At 41.6% G+C, this 19,030-nt stretch overlaps 1 protein-coding gene across 1 annotated transcript in view; it reads right to left on the reverse strand.

The window, feature by feature from the left end:
• The window catches only part of LOC129099324 (neuron navigator 1-like), an 80,905-nt gene that overhangs the window by 9,419 nt on the left and 52,456 nt on the right, over positions 1–19,030 (reverse strand). The window contains exons 7-16 of the mRNA XM_054608523.1: positions 14,066–14,204; positions 9,725–10,028; positions 5,941–6,721; positions 5,293–5,814; positions 4,268–4,309; positions 3,261–3,409; positions 2,957–3,136; positions 2,765–2,844; positions 2,237–2,314; positions 156–239 (exon numbers count right to left, since the gene is read on the reverse strand). Coding sequence (XP_054464498.1) covers positions 156–239; positions 2,237–2,314; positions 2,765–2,844; positions 2,957–3,136; positions 3,261–3,409; positions 4,268–4,309; positions 5,293–5,814; positions 5,941–6,721; positions 9,725–10,028; positions 14,066–14,204 — 2,359 coding nt within the window. The remainder of the gene's footprint in view (positions 1–155; positions 240–2,236; positions 2,315–2,764; positions 2,845–2,956; positions 3,137–3,260; positions 3,410–4,267; positions 4,310–5,292; positions 5,815–5,940; positions 6,722–9,724; positions 10,029–14,065; positions 14,205–19,030) is intronic.

Below are 19,030 nucleotides of genomic sequence, written 5' to 3' on the forward strand. Positions count from 1 at the left end.
TAAATTCAGCTCCTCACCGCAGGCTGGGATGAAAGACGTCTCACTCCATGATAGCACAACGCTGCCTGCTCCTAGCAGACTGCTCATGAGACTGCAATGCAGCTGGAATTCATGTTAAAGATTGTTTGTGTTTGAAAGAGTGGATGTGACGTTACCTTCTGTTCCTGGGTCATTGACAGACTCTGCAGCCGAGTTGTCATCAGTTGCAAACTTTGCTCAAAGGCGGCCACCAGATTTGCCTGTTTCCAAAAGACGAAACAAACAAAAAACAATAAATAATTTTCCCCCAATTTTTATATTAAAGTAGTACTATGAAAGGAAGTTATTTATTTATACAAATTATTTTTGTATCCATATTACTGGTTTGTGACAGCATCGTTTACATGTAGACACTAACTAATGAAAGTCTAATGAAATTACAGGGAACAGATTCAATAGATTTCCTCGGCCCATTTATCACTCCTATACCAGATGCTAAAAGGACGAAAAACACACAAAGGCTGACCAGAATGTCCCCTGCGGAAAATTCTCCTCCTCCCTAATCTCTCACACACCTGAGCTGGAAGGGAAAATTGCTTCCCCCCTCCTTTTATATATAATGTAAAATACAGTATGATACTGCATACAGCACAGTCATTAATCCAGCACATAATCAGGTTGTGATCCATGCATCTGTTTCGCCTATTCACTGCCCTCGCATAATAAGGTCAAACAGTATGAATAATGCACGCACACACAAAGAAGGTAACACTTGATTGATGTGTGCTGTATGAAACCATGCATAATGGGTGAGCTGTATTGCTGCACTTTTACTAATGGAAATGCTGACATGGTGGTCGTGCAGATACAACCTTGTATAGTGGAGAGAAAGGGCAAGGTACCTGTATGTGTGTGTGTGTGTGTGTGTGTGTGTGTGTGTGTGTGTGTGTGTGTGTGTGTGTGTGTGTGTGTGTGTGTGTGTGTGTGTGTGTGTGTGCCAAAGCTAGAATGGCTTGGGGAGAGGTTCAGGAGAAGGTTAGCATTATTCAGGCCGCACATGGATAAGAAATGTGCTGAGGCCGCACAGAAATGATCTATGACTGACATACCACAGCTTGGATTATAAAGCTCTATGTGTCTCCTTACGATTTTATCAGAAGGGTTCATATCTTGCCTTGTGCTAGAAATAAAGTGTTTGTAAAGGAGGGCTGAGTGAGGATTTGATTGGCTGGCGATACTCAAATCTTGAAAAAGGTTCATGAATATACAGTGTGGTTTTTATAAAAAGGCTGAATATTTTCCTGTAACAGCTGGGCACTGTAACTATTGACAAACAATACTCAAAGTTGACTATTTTCATCTTCAGATTTTGGTGTAATAGTGAGTATTTTCCGCAGTTTATCGTAGTAACAGAAAATGTCACCCAATTCCAGTGTGGCTCATTGTTGTGTTATAATTTTTTTGACAACAATAGAGCTTTACTCAACAGGGGAATGAGGTATATTAGGCTTTGGGCACAGATACATTTTAGTAGGATCAATTCATTGTTGTTGTTGGTCTTTGAATTGGATTAGTTGAATTAGAAAAATATAGAATGCCGCCAGACTTTTCCTTAAAAGGTCTGGATCCTCTGACATGAAGAAAAATTATCTCAACCCCAGCAGTAATAAACTGGCACACTAACATAATACGAATAAAGTTTAATGTATTATGCAATTTAGATTTATATTAAGCAGTAAGAAATAAAAGAAAAGAAAATTTTGAGAGCAGACTGACTGCTGTCACTTGTTCAACACACATGATGTCTTTGTCTGTCTTTTATTAGTATGAGTTACATCTGCCTCAGGGTAGATGTTATTAGGTGGACAGTTCATCTAGATGGATGACAAGTATTAGGGTGTAAAAATGGAGGGAGGGTCTACTACAAATGTATTGCCTCGAGGTGGAAGGCTGCATATTGTAGTTTTTAATTATGGCAAATGTCATTCAAATAGATTATAGAGTGTGGTTGGAAGCAACGTTTTTATCCTTATGATTTCTTATCATTATTATTTTTTGATTTGACTCTTTTTCTGACATCCACTTGGGGATAAATGTTATTTATGTAAGAATATTTCTTAAAGACATTTAATTAAATTTCATATTTTAAGAGGAAATTTTGAGACTGCTACAAAGGAAAATACGTTATTTGGGATCATATGCCAGGGGCACTGCCATTTATTATTGGTTAGTAAGATAGAAGACAAACACTACATACGTTTGCTGTCAGCTGTGTCGTCAGATTTGACACCTTCTCCTGTGACGATTCCAGCTCCCTCCTCAGCTTTCGGATTTGCTGCGATGAAAAACAAATAGGTTACACTAGAAAGAAAATAGAGTTACTTAAGCTTACAATATCTGACATTACACAAGTGACTTGGAGAGGATGTTGTTCATGAAATACATGACTGACTTGTTCTCGCACAGACAACAGAGATGAGAGTGATGGATGAAAGGTCAGAAACAGAGAGAGAAAAGAAGAAAGAGCAGGAAAGACCACACTTACTTCTCCCTGAATCCTTTCCTCAGCCTTTGGAAGCAGTGGGGATAAAAGTCAAGATGTTAGATAAGACAAAAGGAGAGGAGTAGAGAGGAGAGGAGACTAATAAGATATATCTGGGATACCTAGGGAGAAAGTCTTGTCTCTCTTTAAAGTTTGAAATGAGAGTAAAGCATAACTGTACAGACAAACATCTACACCCACTCAAACACAAATGCACCACATCACACACTGAAGTGTAGCTACCTGAGTCTGCATGCCGCCCACACTCACCGAGGAGTAGCTTGACGAGGCGTTGGACGCCAGAGAGAGAACAGACCCATGAACTAAAAAGAGAACAATTAAGAGCAACAAAATAAACCAATTAGAAACAGAGTTGCACAACAACACCGGACAGAACGTCATACAACATATATCTAAATAATTCAGTGGGCTTACCCTCGTCGGGGTCCTTGTCCCTGAAGGATCCAGAGCGAAGCATTCCCATACTGCGGGGCCGCTCAGCCAGCGAGAGTGTGCTGCCCAGCGGAGATGCTCCGTACAGCTCCAGAGAGACATCCTGTGTTGGGATACTGTTGGAACGAGTCATCCTCGGAGGTCCGCCAACAGGGCTGGGTACTAGAAAGAGAGCAGAGGGGTCAAAGGAAAGAGAGTTAGCGATGTTATATATGAAATATATAATTAGTGTAGTACTATTCTAGTCAGTACTATTTTGAGTGTGTGTCCATGTGTTTAAACTCACCCATACTGGTCTTAGAGGTGCGGGGTAAGGAGGTAGGTGAGGACAGCAGGGGAAGAGTGAGCGAGTCGGTCATACTAAGAATAGAATGAGAGTGTCTCCTCTCTCCTTTCTCATTCCCTTCCTCCTCAACCTGGGAAGCACAGTTTAAACTACACAAACAGAAGGCAAAGTCAGGGTCACTAATAGTAAATAAAAAAAACGTTCAGTCATTGTAGATCTGTTGTCATGTATTGAAATCTCTTGTAACATATTTAAATTCATGTACAGTGTTTAAGAGTCTGAGGGCATTAAGGAACATCATGTTAAATGCTACTCTACAGTGAACATACAAAAAGTACCCAAAGTCAAAATAACGAGTTATGGAAATAAGTTTGTAAGAATAATAAATAAAAAAAACTGCTTTATTTTAAACCCTGTGTTATCTATAATCGGGATATAAACATATAATACATTTTAATAACACATTCATATGTAGTTATGAGCAGATATGAGGTCATTTTTTACAATTTATTTATTATAAATTTATTATTTTCAACAGTTAAGACTTTCCCATGAATATTTTTTAGTATAACGTGTGTTTGCTAAAATGTAAACATGATAATTTATTATCTATATATATATTACCAGCATCTAGTAATGGACGCTTTACTCAAGGAGTTAAGTTGTTTAACTTAAAGAAGACCTTATATTTCTTAAATGTTTATATACTGCTCTTAAATGCTTAATGGGGAGTGAAAAATAAAGTATAACCAAGTGCCAATATCTTTCAATATGTGGAAAGACATACAAAATGTTGTCAGTGGGACACAATGAGATACTGTACATTTTTGAGGGGATTAAAGCAGGACTTTTAGAATACAAGTGACAGGGACAATGAGAATTAACAAAATATGTCCATCACTGAGGATCTTATCAATGGGATCTCTGTGTAGGTGCAATTAAACCATCCTGCCATATTGCGTTAAACTATCAGTGCATGGCAGTGTGTGATGTGTGTGTCCACCTACCTTAAACCTTTCTTTGGCAGTGTGTTTCTGTCTCTCTGAGAACTGTGGAGATTAAACAAAGACAATATTTAAGCATTGCTGCAGGGAGTTATTAAACTCTCAAGAACAGGCAGCAGGCACAAAGAAGCACAGCACGACTGGCAGGCAGCTGGTGTCAGCCAGTAATTATAACTTCAGTCACTGGGGCCCATATAACACCGATAATAGGCCTGTAGTAATAATAGCCTGATAATCACACACTCTGTGTGTGTGTGTGTGTGTGTGTGTGTGTGTGTGTGTGTGTGTGTGTGTGTGTGTGTGTGTGTTGTGTGTGTGTGTGTGTGTGTGTGTGTGTGTGTGTGTGTGTGTGTGTGTGTGTGTGTGTGTGTGTGTGTGTGTGTGTAGGTGGTCATGCATTCATGTGGTGGCCCTTACTTGATGCATTTGTTAAATATGACTTTTAGCCTTCTCATTAAACCATATTATATAATTTGGGAAATATTTACCAACTCAACATTTATCTCATATACTTACTTTTTGCAAGACTCTGGATTTCTGATTACATCTCAAAGTAAAAGCTGTTAAAGTCATATTCAGACTGTGTGAAGTGATTTTCTTAAGTATTTTCTGATATTCTGAGAATATCCTTACAAGGCTGTAAGGCTATGTTTTAATTTTGGGAGGAATATTATTATTATCTCTGAATAAGTGTTGTTTCTCTGCAAACAAAATGGCTCAATACCTTTTCCAGTATGAGCAGCATTTTGTCATCAAATACCAATCAAATAACCTTTCCATGTCCTGACTCAATAATGGGAGGGTAATGCATGATTGTCTTGTAGGAAAAAAAGAACAATATATGAAGAACTTCCCTGATCTCCTGCCTACCCTGAATAATGGTGTTGCAGTTCATAAGCGGACCAGTAGGTGGAGGTACATAGCAGCATTACAAAACAGGAATGACAAAACATCTGCTTTAGCCGTGCAGAACGGTGTGATTCGATTGGGTTTAAATATATGCACAGTTGAAGATAATTGAATCTCACCTGTCTGTGAGAGACAATGAGACTTTACTTCCAGAGCTCCAGCTGGCAGGAGGGCCTCTGTCTTCCTGTCTATCTTTGTGGCGGGACTCTAAGGTGGTGTAGCCTCTCACCAAATGCTCCCTCTCCCTGGCCTTCTCCCTCTCTTGGGGCTCTGGGGCCAGACTCATCTGGAGTGGCAGCGACTCCATGCTGCGATGCAGCCCAGACAGACGAGGGTAGAGCAGGGGAGAGGTGCTACCTCCGCTTCCTTGAACCCCGAGGGAAGAGACCTGCCTTGACCCCAAACCTGTCCCTGAGCTTGAGAAGCAGCTCGAAGAGTTCACATTGAGTAAAGGGGCGGGGCTTGGGGTCAGGCAGGGGCCGGTGGTGCTGCCTGCTGAGCTGGCCAGGTCCTGGAGCTTGGAGTAGGGAGGAATCTTAGGTGGCAGGGAGTCCTGAACTCCCACGTCTAGGCTGTTTGAGTTCAGCTTGTCAAGCTGAGCCATGGATGGAGGTTTTGCCAGGCTGCGCATTCCTGATAACCTAAAGACAAGAACAATGTTAAGGCAAATGCATATCAATACTTTATTTTGTTTGTGAAAGAGTGTTGAAAAGTACTGAGAATTTCACGATGTATTTTTTTTTGTAGTAGTATTTGAACCCTGGTACCTGTGTGTGTTGGGTGAGGGCAGATCCATGCCCTTGCCACTGCTGGGAGGTTTCAGCCCCTGTAGCTTCCCTCCATTCTCTGAGGGGGTCTGAGCAGGGCTGCCCTTCAGAGACCCGCCTCCACACTCGGAGTCAGATACTACAGCTTTGGCTTTGGCCCTCTCTTTCTCTCTGTCTGTCTGATTGACAGGACTGGGACTTGGGATCCCACGACCACCTGCCTTACTCAACCCAGACCCAAGCCCTAAGGCGGGCTCTTTGAGTCTCGAGCCCTGTGGTGGTTTGATCAGCCCTGAGCCTGTGTCCATGGTAGTGCTCATTGGGCGTGCTGAGCTCGGCCGGGTTAGAGTCAGGGTGCTCGTCTTTGCTGGCCGAGGCAGAGAGCGGTACTGGAGAGACGTTCTGGCATTAGGAGATAGAAAACCACTATGGTCGCTGTTGGAAACATCAAGACTAGTCTTACGTCCTCCACCGCCACCACCAGCCCCTGGTTTGACAGGAATACCTGAAGTTTTGGGATTTTTTCCTACATTTGCAGAGCCGCAGGATATGGGCATACTGGAATTGTTTGTGCCATTATTGGTAGCTGTGGTAGGCTTCTTGAAGCCAAAGCTTCCACCAGTTGAGGGCCTGACGAGGCCGGACGGAGGTTTACGTTGATCCCCAGCACAGCTGCCATTTCTTAGGTCTTTACCGGCATCTGAAGAGGAGCGCTGAAGGCCGGAGGTCTTCAGTGCTAACCGAGACTTATCCATTAGCTTGCCATCTGACTTTACTGTTCCTAAAGAGGTAGAGAGGGGAAAAAAAGAAAAAGAATCACTGATGAGTAGCTTGAACAGTTTCTGTTGGTGAGTGAGACTAACCAAGCCATATTAGGACATGATATCTTATCTGACCACCTACAAGGTCTGACTGTCTGACTGCTGATAAAGAAAAATCCCTGTCTGAGCAGACAGACAGTGAGTAGACCAGACTCTCAGCCAGCTTCACCCGCATACACACTGCTATCATGCGGTTACTCCTCTTTTCCATCCTGATGAACTAAAAACAGTTTTCTCTGGCTTTCCAGTAAGTACACAGTGCAGAGTTCTGAGATTAACATATGCGGCATGGCTTTGGAAAACTGGTGTTCACATTCACAGAGTGTGTCTGCGGGTACAAAAGTGCATGAAACACCCAGTATAACTGAGTTTATCCACTCTTGAAACCTCTTTGGGGAAAGAAGGCAGAGTGAGAGATGGCTTGGGTGAACGGAGGTTAAAGGAAAATGATGTGATTTTGTTCCCATCTGCACATTTCCCAGTTGGCAAATTAACTAGACTTGTTTGGAAGTTATTATGAGAACAAAACTATTAGACACATGTGCACTGTATGCACCACCCACCCAAGTGCGAGCCCACACTACCAACACCCTTAATTTGTATCTAATGGGAGTTCTTACGGGAGGTTTATATACAAGGCATTAACGGAGTCAAAGAACTGCTGTTGAATGGGACCCACCGGCGTGCTGCCGTGGGACATCTGGAGCCACTTAAGGGTATTGAAAAAGCTTGCTAAATACACACGCATAGGGCCAGACATATATATATATATATATACCACACACACTCACGGTTCTCAGTGATTGGATCTTATTGGAATGTGACACTGACAACACATTATGCTTGTAGTTCTTTTGTAAATGTGAAAATTGGGTTTACATGTCAAGTCATAAAGTCAGTTCATCGTATAACCGCAACATTGCACGTTCCAAGACTATTAAGCTGCAGAAACACACACTGCAGACAAGGCAGTGAGAAGAAAACCCACACACACTGCCGGAATCCAGGCGTGCATATTAATTTTGACATAAATAAAGCCAGATTTTCTAACACCGGCTGTGGAGACAGTAGAGCTAACAGCTTGAAAAAGTGGTGTGTGTAGAAGACTCCGTGAATCACAACATGTCTCGACGCAAGAAGGCCTGCATGTCTAAAGAGAGGTAGACATCTGAAGACAAAGGCAGACAGGGAAAGCCTTTCCAAAACATTTCTAACACTGCCGTCTCTGGATGTTGATGAAAATACTCATTTATATTATCCTTTCCTAAGTCTTCTTTTATTTAAGGCCACTGTGGCAGAAGGGAGAGAATTATAAAATGATGTATCAACACACATATCCACACACACACCTCGTATTCCTGTCCTATCCTTCCCGACAGTTTCAAAGGCAGACTAGCCGCCTCATTCCAAGACCCCACAGTGACTCCCATCAACCATCGCACCATAAACATGCATGTGCTTGTATTTGTGGTCGTTAGGATACAGTGTCAGTGTTTAATTGTGTGTATGTGAGAGGTATTTAAACATTTGTTGCAGAAAGGTGACAAAATGTATCTGCAGGTGTGTGACTGCATGAGTGCACGTGACAGAAAGGAAACTGAGAGAGATACATAATACTTCAGTACTGATGACAGAATGATGAATACCTGCACTGTGTCACACTTACAAACTACATTCTGCTTCCAGCAGGTGTGCAATGTGTTAACACCAAGTGGATAATTCAGAAAGTAAAACTAAATCAGTTAGATGTTTTACTGCACTGTAAATGGACACTGTTGTCCCATAATGACAACTGAGGCTGTGCTGATGGCTGAACATTTTTTAAACAAATGATGGATGTTAGTTGCAAAGCTCCACCAACATCTTTAAAAAATATACCAAATAAAGTAATACTTTTTTGAATAGGCAACACTAAGTAAAGATGAATGTAAATTCATGAGCTCCTCCACACTGATGATCATTTGATTATTTAGAATCTGATTCAATCTCTGTGGCAGATTGAATAGCCTTGATAGCAGATTCATACTGTTCACATCAATAACAATAACAGCCTGGCACAGAGATCACAGGCTGGTTCAACACACTTGTTTGGCATATCTGTCATTTCAACAGCTGGCAATGCAAACACAGGACAGTCCCACAGAAAGTGGACTGTTTACACAGACACTGCAAATCTAGACTGGCACACAACAGCACAACCAATATCCTGTTGTTTTGGTTGTCTATATTTGTGTATGTGTGTGTGTGTGTATGTGTATGTGTGTGTGTGTGTGTGTGTGTGTGTGTGTGTGTGTGTGTGTGTGTGTGTGTGCTTACGTAAACGGCACACAGATGGTGTGCTTAAAAAGCAGCTGCACAATCGGCACTATTGTGCTCTTTGTGTGTGAGTGAGAGTGTGTGTGCGTGTTAAGTGAGATGGGTGACACTCTGTAAGGCTGGCACAATCTCAGACGTGTCTGCACTCACAAACGCACACTATTGCAAACACACACACTGTCTCTGGTCCAGTTGTTTTGGGTACAAGGCCATTATTTAAGGGCTATAAATTCTCTCTGTCCGGCACAAAAATAAAGCTTGCATAGGAAAGGCTGGACCAATAGGAAGAAAAAAAAAACACTGTTAGTCTGTGTGTGCATGTGTGTGTGCGTGAGTGTATGTGTGTGTGTGTGTGTGTGTGTGTGTGTGTGTGAGTGTGTGGTTGGCTGGCTGGCAGGAAGGGAGTGGGTGGTGATGGGCGTTTGATACATGGCACCACTTTCTAAAGGCCGGAGGGTGGGCTGCAGCTGTGGATGAATGTGTGGGACAAAGACAGAGAGTGTGTCTGTGACTGTGCGTGGGTGTGAGACGGCCAAAGAGAAGGGAATATTAAAAGACAGCCGATGTGTCAGTCTGCTCAGGTTATGAAACCAATTCAAGTGTTGCTATATATTATCTCTCACTGTGTGTGTGTTTTCTCCTCTCACCTGCCACTTTCAGCCCACTCTGAGAGGTGTGTGTTATCGGCGAGGTGACTCCTACAGGTGGGTTCCTTCCTTTCTTCAAAACGTTTCCTTGACCCAGGGTCTGAGGTTTCTTCAGTTCGCCCTTCCCTCCTTCTAGCCCCACCCCCTGTGTCCGCGTCTTTTTCCATTTATTGGCTGATTCGGACTTAAGACTTCCTGTATCGTAGACGCCGCTGCCCTGGCTCTTGCGGCTGGGTTTGGTATCCTCACTGTCCCATGACAGACCACTCTCCACCAGAGATCTCTTCTCTGCATCCGTACGCATCTGGAATAAGAAAGACAGACACAAGCTTAGAGACACTCTGTCAAGAAAATGTTTAAGCATTGAGTGTGTGAGATCTGAGTTACAAAAAATCCAGCCAAAATTGATTTGTATGCCTATGGTAGTTTGTTTGCTTTCTAGGCATGGTTTTACTAGGCATGGTTTTACTAGTCTATCTAAATCTAAAGTATGTTTTGACTGCCTTAAAAGCAAAGAAACCGACATAGAAAGAATCATGGCAGCAAAGTGCTGCTAAAAAGTAATGAGAGAGAAAGTAAGCTTTTCCAATCTCACATAAAAAGTGTATTTGGCTCTTATTGTTAAGTTAGTGAAATGGAAAGACTCCTACGTACTAGAATCTGAGCTTTAAGATAAGGCTTTATTAGTGACCTTTTGTTCAAAATGGAGGACTAGACATTTATATTGATCTTTATATCCAGCACTTGTCCCAATGAGGTGTTGGTGGAAGTAAAGCAGAGTACCTGAATGCTTGAGTGATAGGCGTACCTTAGATAAACGAGCCTAATTCTAAATTTGTAGAAGTGCTATGGATTAAATCCTAACAGCTTTTAGGCATGTGTGTCAACAGATTTATCTCTGTAACATCTGAACAAACTCCCTGCCCTGAGGAAGACCGTGTGATATGGTTAAAAGTTTTGAAAAAAGTTGGTAAGAGGCTCTTGTGTTGGGATTTTGTTAAAGACGATTTTTGGGGTCTTTTTGCCTTTATTATATAGTAATAGTCACGAAAGGTAGAGAGGGGTCAACTGCAGCAAAGTGCCCCAACCCCGGCCGCCACAGTAAGGACTCAGCCTTGATGCATGGCGCACCAGCTCTACCAGGTGAGCTAACCGGGTGTTTAGACATTTTAGCCACTTTTAACACTCACAATAAAGAGCTCCAGACACCTACTGCAGTTTTGGTAGATATTAAAAACTCAGGTACTGTATATATAGCATGATACGGGTAAGCAATGTGCCTTTTTGTGTGCCACTAGTAATATTATAGCATAATGAAAACTTTAAGAACTGTACTCCATTTATGTAATCCTCCAAAATACTTGAACGTTTTGCTACTTTCTCTTGGATAATTATTTTTCATGACATCCCTTAGCATTATCCGTGTTACAGAGTTAGCTTAGGACATTGGGAAGAATGAGCCAATGGAACAACTCATTGGGTCATTTAAATGCAAAAACATTGTGTATCCCTTGAAATCTGTACTTTTGTTCATCATTGGCCAGTTTGAAAAAAAGGCATTTGATGAGGTGTGTGTCCTCAGACAGAGCCTCAGAGTCTTGCCTCATCTCGATGCCTTCTGAGCAGAAAAACATGTCTAACTCAGTCAACCCAAAAACACTCTCTCTGATGTCTCATCTCCCGAGTCTTCGAATGCTGTTCCATTTGAACACTTCAAAAGAGAGAGAAGAAACTGCCCAACACACACACGTACTGTAAGTATGCATGTACACACACAGCTTAGACACAAAGACTAACACACACTGAGCTACATTAGAGAAAAAAGACAACACAGCCTTAATAAAATCCCATGATGAAGAATGAATGTCAAATGGTAAATTAAAGGAAATGTAAGATCATAACTTAGACATGGTCTTCTGTATGTGTGTGTGTGTGTGTGTGTGTGTGTGTGTGTGTGTGTGTGTGTGTGTGTGTGTGTGTGTGTGTGTGTGTGTGTGTGTGTGTGTGTGTGTGTGTGTGTGTGTGGTGAACAAATATGGAGGTGAACTGACACAACTACAACAAAAGATTTGAGAGAGCACCAAATTATATCAGGCGCTACTCAGTCTTCGAGTCAACACATAATGCACAATCCCAGTGTAAGTGTGTGAGAGTGTTTATAGGAGCCTTCATGATGACAGATAAGGCAAGTTTTAACAGAGACAGATTATTCTCTCCCCTGTAGGAGACTGACAGTTACACAATGCATCAGGGTGTGTGAAGTGTGTGTGTGTGTGTGTGTGTGTGTGTGTGTGTGTATCTGCCAGTTCAGGACATTGCACCCAGCAGTTCTCATGAGGACTCATATGCTGAATTCCTTTTTTATTAAAACCAATAGACCCCATGGACAGGTTCACATCACATGAGGGGGAGTGTGTGTGTGTGTGTGTGTGTGTGTGTGTGTGTGTGTGTGTGTGTGTGTGTGTGTGTGTGTGTGTGTGTGTGTGTGTGTGTGTGTGTCCTGTCTGACCAGATAAAACATTGTCATTTCCTCACACACATTCCCTGATTATTGAAACAGGCGCGGACCTGATACATATTTGTCCAGATAGCTGTAGCAAAACAAGATAATAACACAAACATATAGACAGATAGGGGCGCACACACACACACACACACAAACTAAATGTATTGGGAAACAAGGTGTATTACCTTGATTACTTGGTCTACCTCCATGTGGAAATGAGGGAAATCTGTTTTTTTGTACCACCTGTACACACACCACTTTCTGGCTTTGATTCTCTCCCTCTCTCAACCATGTCTTATCCTCCACCCTCATATCTTTGTTAAGTAGATTATGCAATATGTGGGAGACATGAGGAACTCATGTAAATTCAGAGCTTCCTTTGAGGGAATTAAAATCAACAGGAGTCAAATGGAGACGGTGGAGTGATACAGAGGAGGAAATGGAGACAAAGAAATGGCTGCAGGACAAAAAGACAAAGAGAAACCGATAAAGATAAAGCATTGGTTGAGAATGGCGAGAGAGGAGGGAGCCATGTGTATTAGGGTGTATGATGAGGTGATGGTTGGTTGCCATAGAAATTATGCCATGGGGTGGGAGGGGGTGGGTAATGGTTGCTATGACTCCTGCAACTAGGCGTGGAGGGAGTCACACTGTTCTTGCGGTTCGCTGGCCCGGATGCAGGACTGCAGATGGCTGTGTGTGGGTGTGTATGTGTACGTGTGCAGATGGCTGTTCTAGACCTGTCCTTCAATATACAGGAGAAGACAAAGACCCGCACTCTCAGCATCCCTGCACTTCGGTTGCCATGGCTACGCTTATTCCCTTGCTCTCTCTAACTCCCTCCGTCTCGTTGTCTCTCTTTCTCTGAGAGCCCACTACATCCGTCGCATAAACCACATTGCGGAGGTGTGACCTACATCAGACACTCTGGGAAACACACACGTCTGGAACCCATACAGGTAGAGATGGACATTAAAGAACCTCAAGCTGAACTGAAGACAGGATTTTAAAAGCACTGAGGTCATGAGTCCCAAATCCTCCTTAGTTGTTTTAGCCATGCTAATTATAATACTGAACTGGGACAAAAACTATAGGCTCTGGATCGGCTAGGTCAGGTGGGTGGAATTAAAAAAATGTTTGACTCAATCAGAGCCTGAACTGGTATAGTAAAACAAAACCTCTTAAGCAGCAGCAACAAGATATTATGGTTTGTATGTATCATTGTAGATCATTGACCAACAACTATGTCTATGGCCACACTAGTTGATCATTTTCAAACGTTTTAGACTATAAAAAATCCAGAATAAACCTGATTACTATTAAAAAGTTCAGCTCTTAATGCAGCTTTAAAACCCCAACAAAAGACCAAAATGGAGCCTTGCTGAACAATGCAGCTAGCCAGCAAGCAGTGTGTGTGTGTGTGTGTGTGTGTGTGTGTGTGTGTGTGTGTGTGTGTGTGTGTGTGTGTGTGTGTGTGTGTGTGTGTGTGTGTGTGTGTGTGTGTGTGTGTGTGTGTGTGTGTGTGTGTGTGTGTGTGTGTGTGTGTGTGTGTGTGTGTGTGTGTGTGTGTGTGTTGTGGTGAACATTGATTGCTGCAGTTGTGATAAATATAATGGGTGTGCACAGAATACTTAATCAGGCTTTGTCTCTGAAGCCCATGTCCTGCTGCCCGTCGTGTGTATGTGTGTGTCCTTTACACTGACAGATTGTATGACACATCATTCAGTACCTCATCAATAGCTCACTGGATTAACAGCTTAATCAATACTACGAAACCTACAAACACTGCAAATGTGTGTGTATGTTGTGTGAATGCTTGTGTGTACATTACTTACCACTATGGCTGAGTTTCTGCGGGAGCCGATGGGTGTGGTAGGAAGGGAGTTGAGAGTGGGACTCGTGTTGAACTCTTCAGAGCTGAGGTTGTCTGAGCCGTCACTCAAACCACTGCTGATGGAACTGCTCTCATCCCAACTAAAAGACACAATGACACAGAATAGTCAGCAAAAGTCAGATAATATTCATATATCAAAGGAATCTGCTTCTGCAGTTATCATAGACATACAGTGGTGTAGATCACCTAATTTGAAGAAGAAAAAAAAAACATGATAAAAAATAAAATACAAATCTGCAGATTGAGTCAGCAGTATCGAGTTGCGTTCATAGAGTAAAGAGCGTTTGAAAATGTATTAGCAAGCAAAATAAGAAGTCAGGTAGGTAAAAGTAATGACTATGCAATTCAATTCATTGGCTTAAAGTCAAGGGGAAGCGATAAAACAGTTCAAAGTAATAGATAAATGGTTGACATAGATTGCTTAAAGTTATATATAAATAGTCAAAATAGTTTGCTAAAAGTAAAAAACATGCAGTCAAATAGTAAGCAATGAATAAATGGTTACCATAGAAAGCTACTGCAAACCTGATACAGTTGTAAGGGTAAGTCTTAAAATTGTTAGGGAACAACTGAATTAATTTACCACATCTTGTAGTTAGGAGAAAGATGTAATGTCCTGCCTAACAAATTCGCAAATCATCAGTATTCAAAAGGGTCATTTCATAGCCTACATCAGTGTGTTGGACTGTTTGTATACTGCAGTAATTAGGTTAAATCCAGACAGATGGTAGAGCTGTGGTCCTATTTTCAGGGTGAACCAATTTAGCATAGTGGCTGAGGTTGGTAAACCTGAGTTTAAGCCCCATTGCCATCAAGCATCCACCTTTCTGAAAGGGTTCTTTATCAAGACCCTGAATCCTTTCACACCCGAAGGGCGGAGAGAAGCTAATTCTGTTTCCCTGCAAATATGAAGAAGTATCACCTACCAGCTCACGCTCTCTTACCCAAGAATATTTGATAAAAATAAAACAATCTGTGACAATTAACTGGATATCTCCCCGAGGTTATACACAGCATGAACTATGAAAGCTCCACCAGCTCAGTAACATCAGCGGTTGCCTCACTTGGCTCCATGTCTTCCCGTTTCTCTTTTGATTAAAAATTCATAGACATAGACCTAATTTAAAACTCTGCCTGCTCTATATACTTTACTTTCACACTGCATGCAATGCGAACACTTGGCAAACTGAAATTTGGAGTGCTCTCGACATCATCTTAACCCACGCACACACACAAAAATAGCACTGAAGAACATATACACTGATGCATGCGCCCCCGAGTGCATGCAGTCTGTGCCAGGACTGTGAAGCCTAGCCAACTTACTTTTTCCCTAAAAGAGCAATTGTTCTTAAAATCCTTGTGTGATAAACAGGGTGGGGATGTCTCTACTGTGGTTAACTCCGAATATCTTAAGCAATCGTATTGATAGACATCATACTTAAAGCAGAATCACACTCGGATTACAAGCAAACTATGATTTTCCATGTTTTCTAAAAACTATTTAATGTTAATTATTCACCTTAATCTTGTCATTTCTGATATTTGACAGCCGGAGATCATACAGTACATGTATTGTGTTAACTAGATTGGACTAAGGTCATACTCTCTTGTGTGGTCTACTTCGCTGCTAGATTCTGAACCCCAACCAGAAGAGATCACATTACTCCAGTTTTATGTCTGTCAAAGGCAAATGATTCACTTGTGGCTTTTAAGATTTTTTAAAACATTCCTGTTTAGTAAGAATGAGGCTGCACTTGTAACATTTATTTGGATGGGTTTTCCAGCTGAGAAAAAGGGAGTTCTGACATTTATTTTATAACACTTGTATCTAGTGGCTGATTGTATAATTGTCTTCTGTGTCTATTGTCAGTGGAGAAGATGGTATTTTTACCTCATTACCAATATATTTCTCCATTATTTGTATGATTGTTGAATGGCACAATTCAAGAGATTCATTTGGGGATTTAAATTTAACCAATTAGCTGTGAGTGATGTTTGACAATTATCTGTGTAGTGATAACATACATGGAATACTATATCTTCAGTATTAAGACCTATCAAGCACATAAACCTAATTGGAGCATATGTGTCATCTGGCACAACACAATGGCTTGTAGGAATGACAAAGGGGTAGATTGGGGAAGAAAAAAGCACAACTGAGAGATGTGCTTGGGTTTGTGGGTGCAAATCCACATGTGCTTGAATACGTTAAGTAGGTCATGCTCAGGAAGTTAGGGGGTTGGGTTTTTTCTGTCTTATTAGGGTCAATAGGTTAGACGGATAACGTACTATACTGTAAAACAAGTTCAGAGGGGGGGCTTGCCTAATGAGGTCATGTATACTGTGGAGGACTGTAGGAGGACAGCGGTGGGCCTTCCGGTTGGATGACTGTATGGGTCACACTGTACCCTGGGGGTATTGAGGGTGGGGATCAGGGGGAGAGAGGCAAAGGGGAAGACCTCGCTGTCTAGCCGGTGGATATGTAGACACAAAAAAAGAGCAGACAAGATTTTACGTCTCAAGTGGTTGTCATGCTGCCTTTTCTATATGCCAGAGTAGGATTGAGGGCAGATTTAAGATTAGGTCAGACATATCCAGAGAGCCGATCTACACTTTCTTGAACTAGGTTGTTATACTTCCACTGGATTCTGGTGGATTTTCAATAACTACGGTATTGTTTTTATTCTCAAAACTATGGAGAATGCCAAAAAAGCAAAACTGAAATATTTCTGGCAATTCCAATTTTGAAATAAATGTTTACACATTTTTGATACAACATAAGCTCATAAAAAAATCAATAATTGCAATGAAAAAAATGCAATTTTAAGACCAAATTAGAGGTTCTATTTACTCCTTAGGACAAATGTGCACAAAGGAACTAATAAACTCATGCAGAGTGGATGTATTTGAGCACAATAATTAAACATAAGAAAAACGCATAAACTTAATTCTGGGAGATAAACTGCCTTAACACAGCTGTGGTTTTTTATCAGCACCTCTCTGAAGCAACACCTTTCCCTTCATATCCTGTTATACACTTCAAAGCTATCTGGGTGTCCACCAGAGCTTTCGAGAATGATAACATTCTCTCTGATGAATAATTCAGACCTGATAGGAAACAGAACAAACAGTGGCTGCTGGATTTGGTGTCACTCAGTCTACAGAAGTAAAAGACAGAAACCCGCAGAGGAGAGAAAAGAGGTTAACGGTCAAACTTCATGGACAGCACAAGCTAAATGAGTGAATAAAATATTAAACAGACGACTTTATCTGATTTATCGTTGAGAGTCTCTTATACTGGATATGAAAAGGGTAAAAGGAAAAAGGAACGTAATGTTTTGTACAGTTCATCTATGTGTCTGTGTGTGAATTTCAGTCCGACTGTCTTGGCAATGACGTGATCTTCCTTCTGCTTTGATTCGCAGAAATTATTTTCAATCAGACTTCAATGACCCACGCTTCTCAGTTCTTTGAGTAGGAATTCTTTACGCAAGTTCCAAAACATGATTTTTTTTATTTTTTTTGTAAAACACTGTCTGTCCAAGTCAGTCCAAAGGTTTTCTGGCTGAAAAATAACTTTCTTATTTCTAGGCCAAAACCTGATCTCCTCAATCAGTGTCTGCCAATATACGGCTGCACCAGATCCACTGTCATGTCGTCCAGTTCCTCTTTGCCATCTATAACAGTCCTCCATCAACACCACTGGGTGAGATAAAGTGAAGCTTCAAAAGAGGGTGATGAAACATGAGGATACTCAAGAGAAGTGGGTGAAGTGGCGTGTGGGGAGAGAAGAAAGAACTGAAATGTGAAGCATGAAAAAGAGAGTGCTATAGTGGAAAGAGAAGTGCTGTTGATGACACAGGGAAAACCTCCTCAACATCTCAGGACACAATGAACTCTGTCAAAAGGATCCTCTCTTAACTCTCCTTCAAAACTTCGACAGACTTACGTGCTCTACCTCAACCGGCTCCACCCTTCCACCCTTTAACAGCAGCTTTTGAAATCTCCTGTTATAATCTCTCCTCACTCCGCCTCGCCTTATTCATTCTTTAGCAGCAGCTGCAGAGACCGAGGGATAATATTAGCACCCAATTCATCTACATCCCCCCCTTTCATAGATTAGCAAGTGTCTCACAGCGAGCACCACTTTAGTAAAGCCACTTCCTTGTCACATTTATAGTCATGTTAATCAGCCATGCCTACATTATCATTTCCTCAACAACAACATAAAACGTAAGCTAGAGTACTTTAACACATACATCATTCTAAGATGTTATCAAAGTACAGAGTGCAAATAAACCACATCTGTATGCCCTATGGATGTTAAATGTCAATGGTCTATTGTGACTTTAGACCCGATCTCAAGCTAAAGAACACAGCTGGAGGGAAAGGATCAGGACACTGAAAAATGGAACCCTATGACTGTAATTTCATAAGCAAAATGAATATCAATGTTGATTCAATTTAGGATCCCATAAATGTCCATTAATCTGAGTGGTGCTTGATTAAACTCATCCTTCACCTCCACCTGACCGATGATTTCTTTTTGTGCAATATGCGCCCTCCCGCTGAGCTGAGAATATGCCACATGGACACACTGTATTCTATCATCCAATGCCAGCGGCACACAAGCAGTTTTGTACTCTAAGAAAAGCCCCAACGAGTCCAGAGAAAACTTAAAGTACGTCATCTCTCAGAGAGTGAGACTGTTTAACACAAGCTGCAGAATTTCTCAAATGGTTTGAATAGTTTATTTTAATTTTTCAGATTGATAAAGGTCATGGTGGTCAATACAAACAACATCCTCCTTTCACAGAGACATGGTTTCTTTGTTCCTTGTGGACTGCAGAGAGGACCGGCACACCCACCCAAACACTGTGCCCCACACACTATCAAGAGGATATTT

This window comes from Anoplopoma fimbria, chromosome 12 (genome assembly GCF_027596085.1).
Source record: "Anoplopoma fimbria isolate UVic2021 breed Golden Eagle Sablefish chromosome 12, Afim_UVic_2022, whole genome shotgun sequence".
In the NCBI taxonomy this organism is placed as follows: domain Eukaryota; kingdom Metazoa; phylum Chordata; class Actinopteri; order Perciformes; family Anoplopomatidae; genus Anoplopoma; species Anoplopoma fimbria.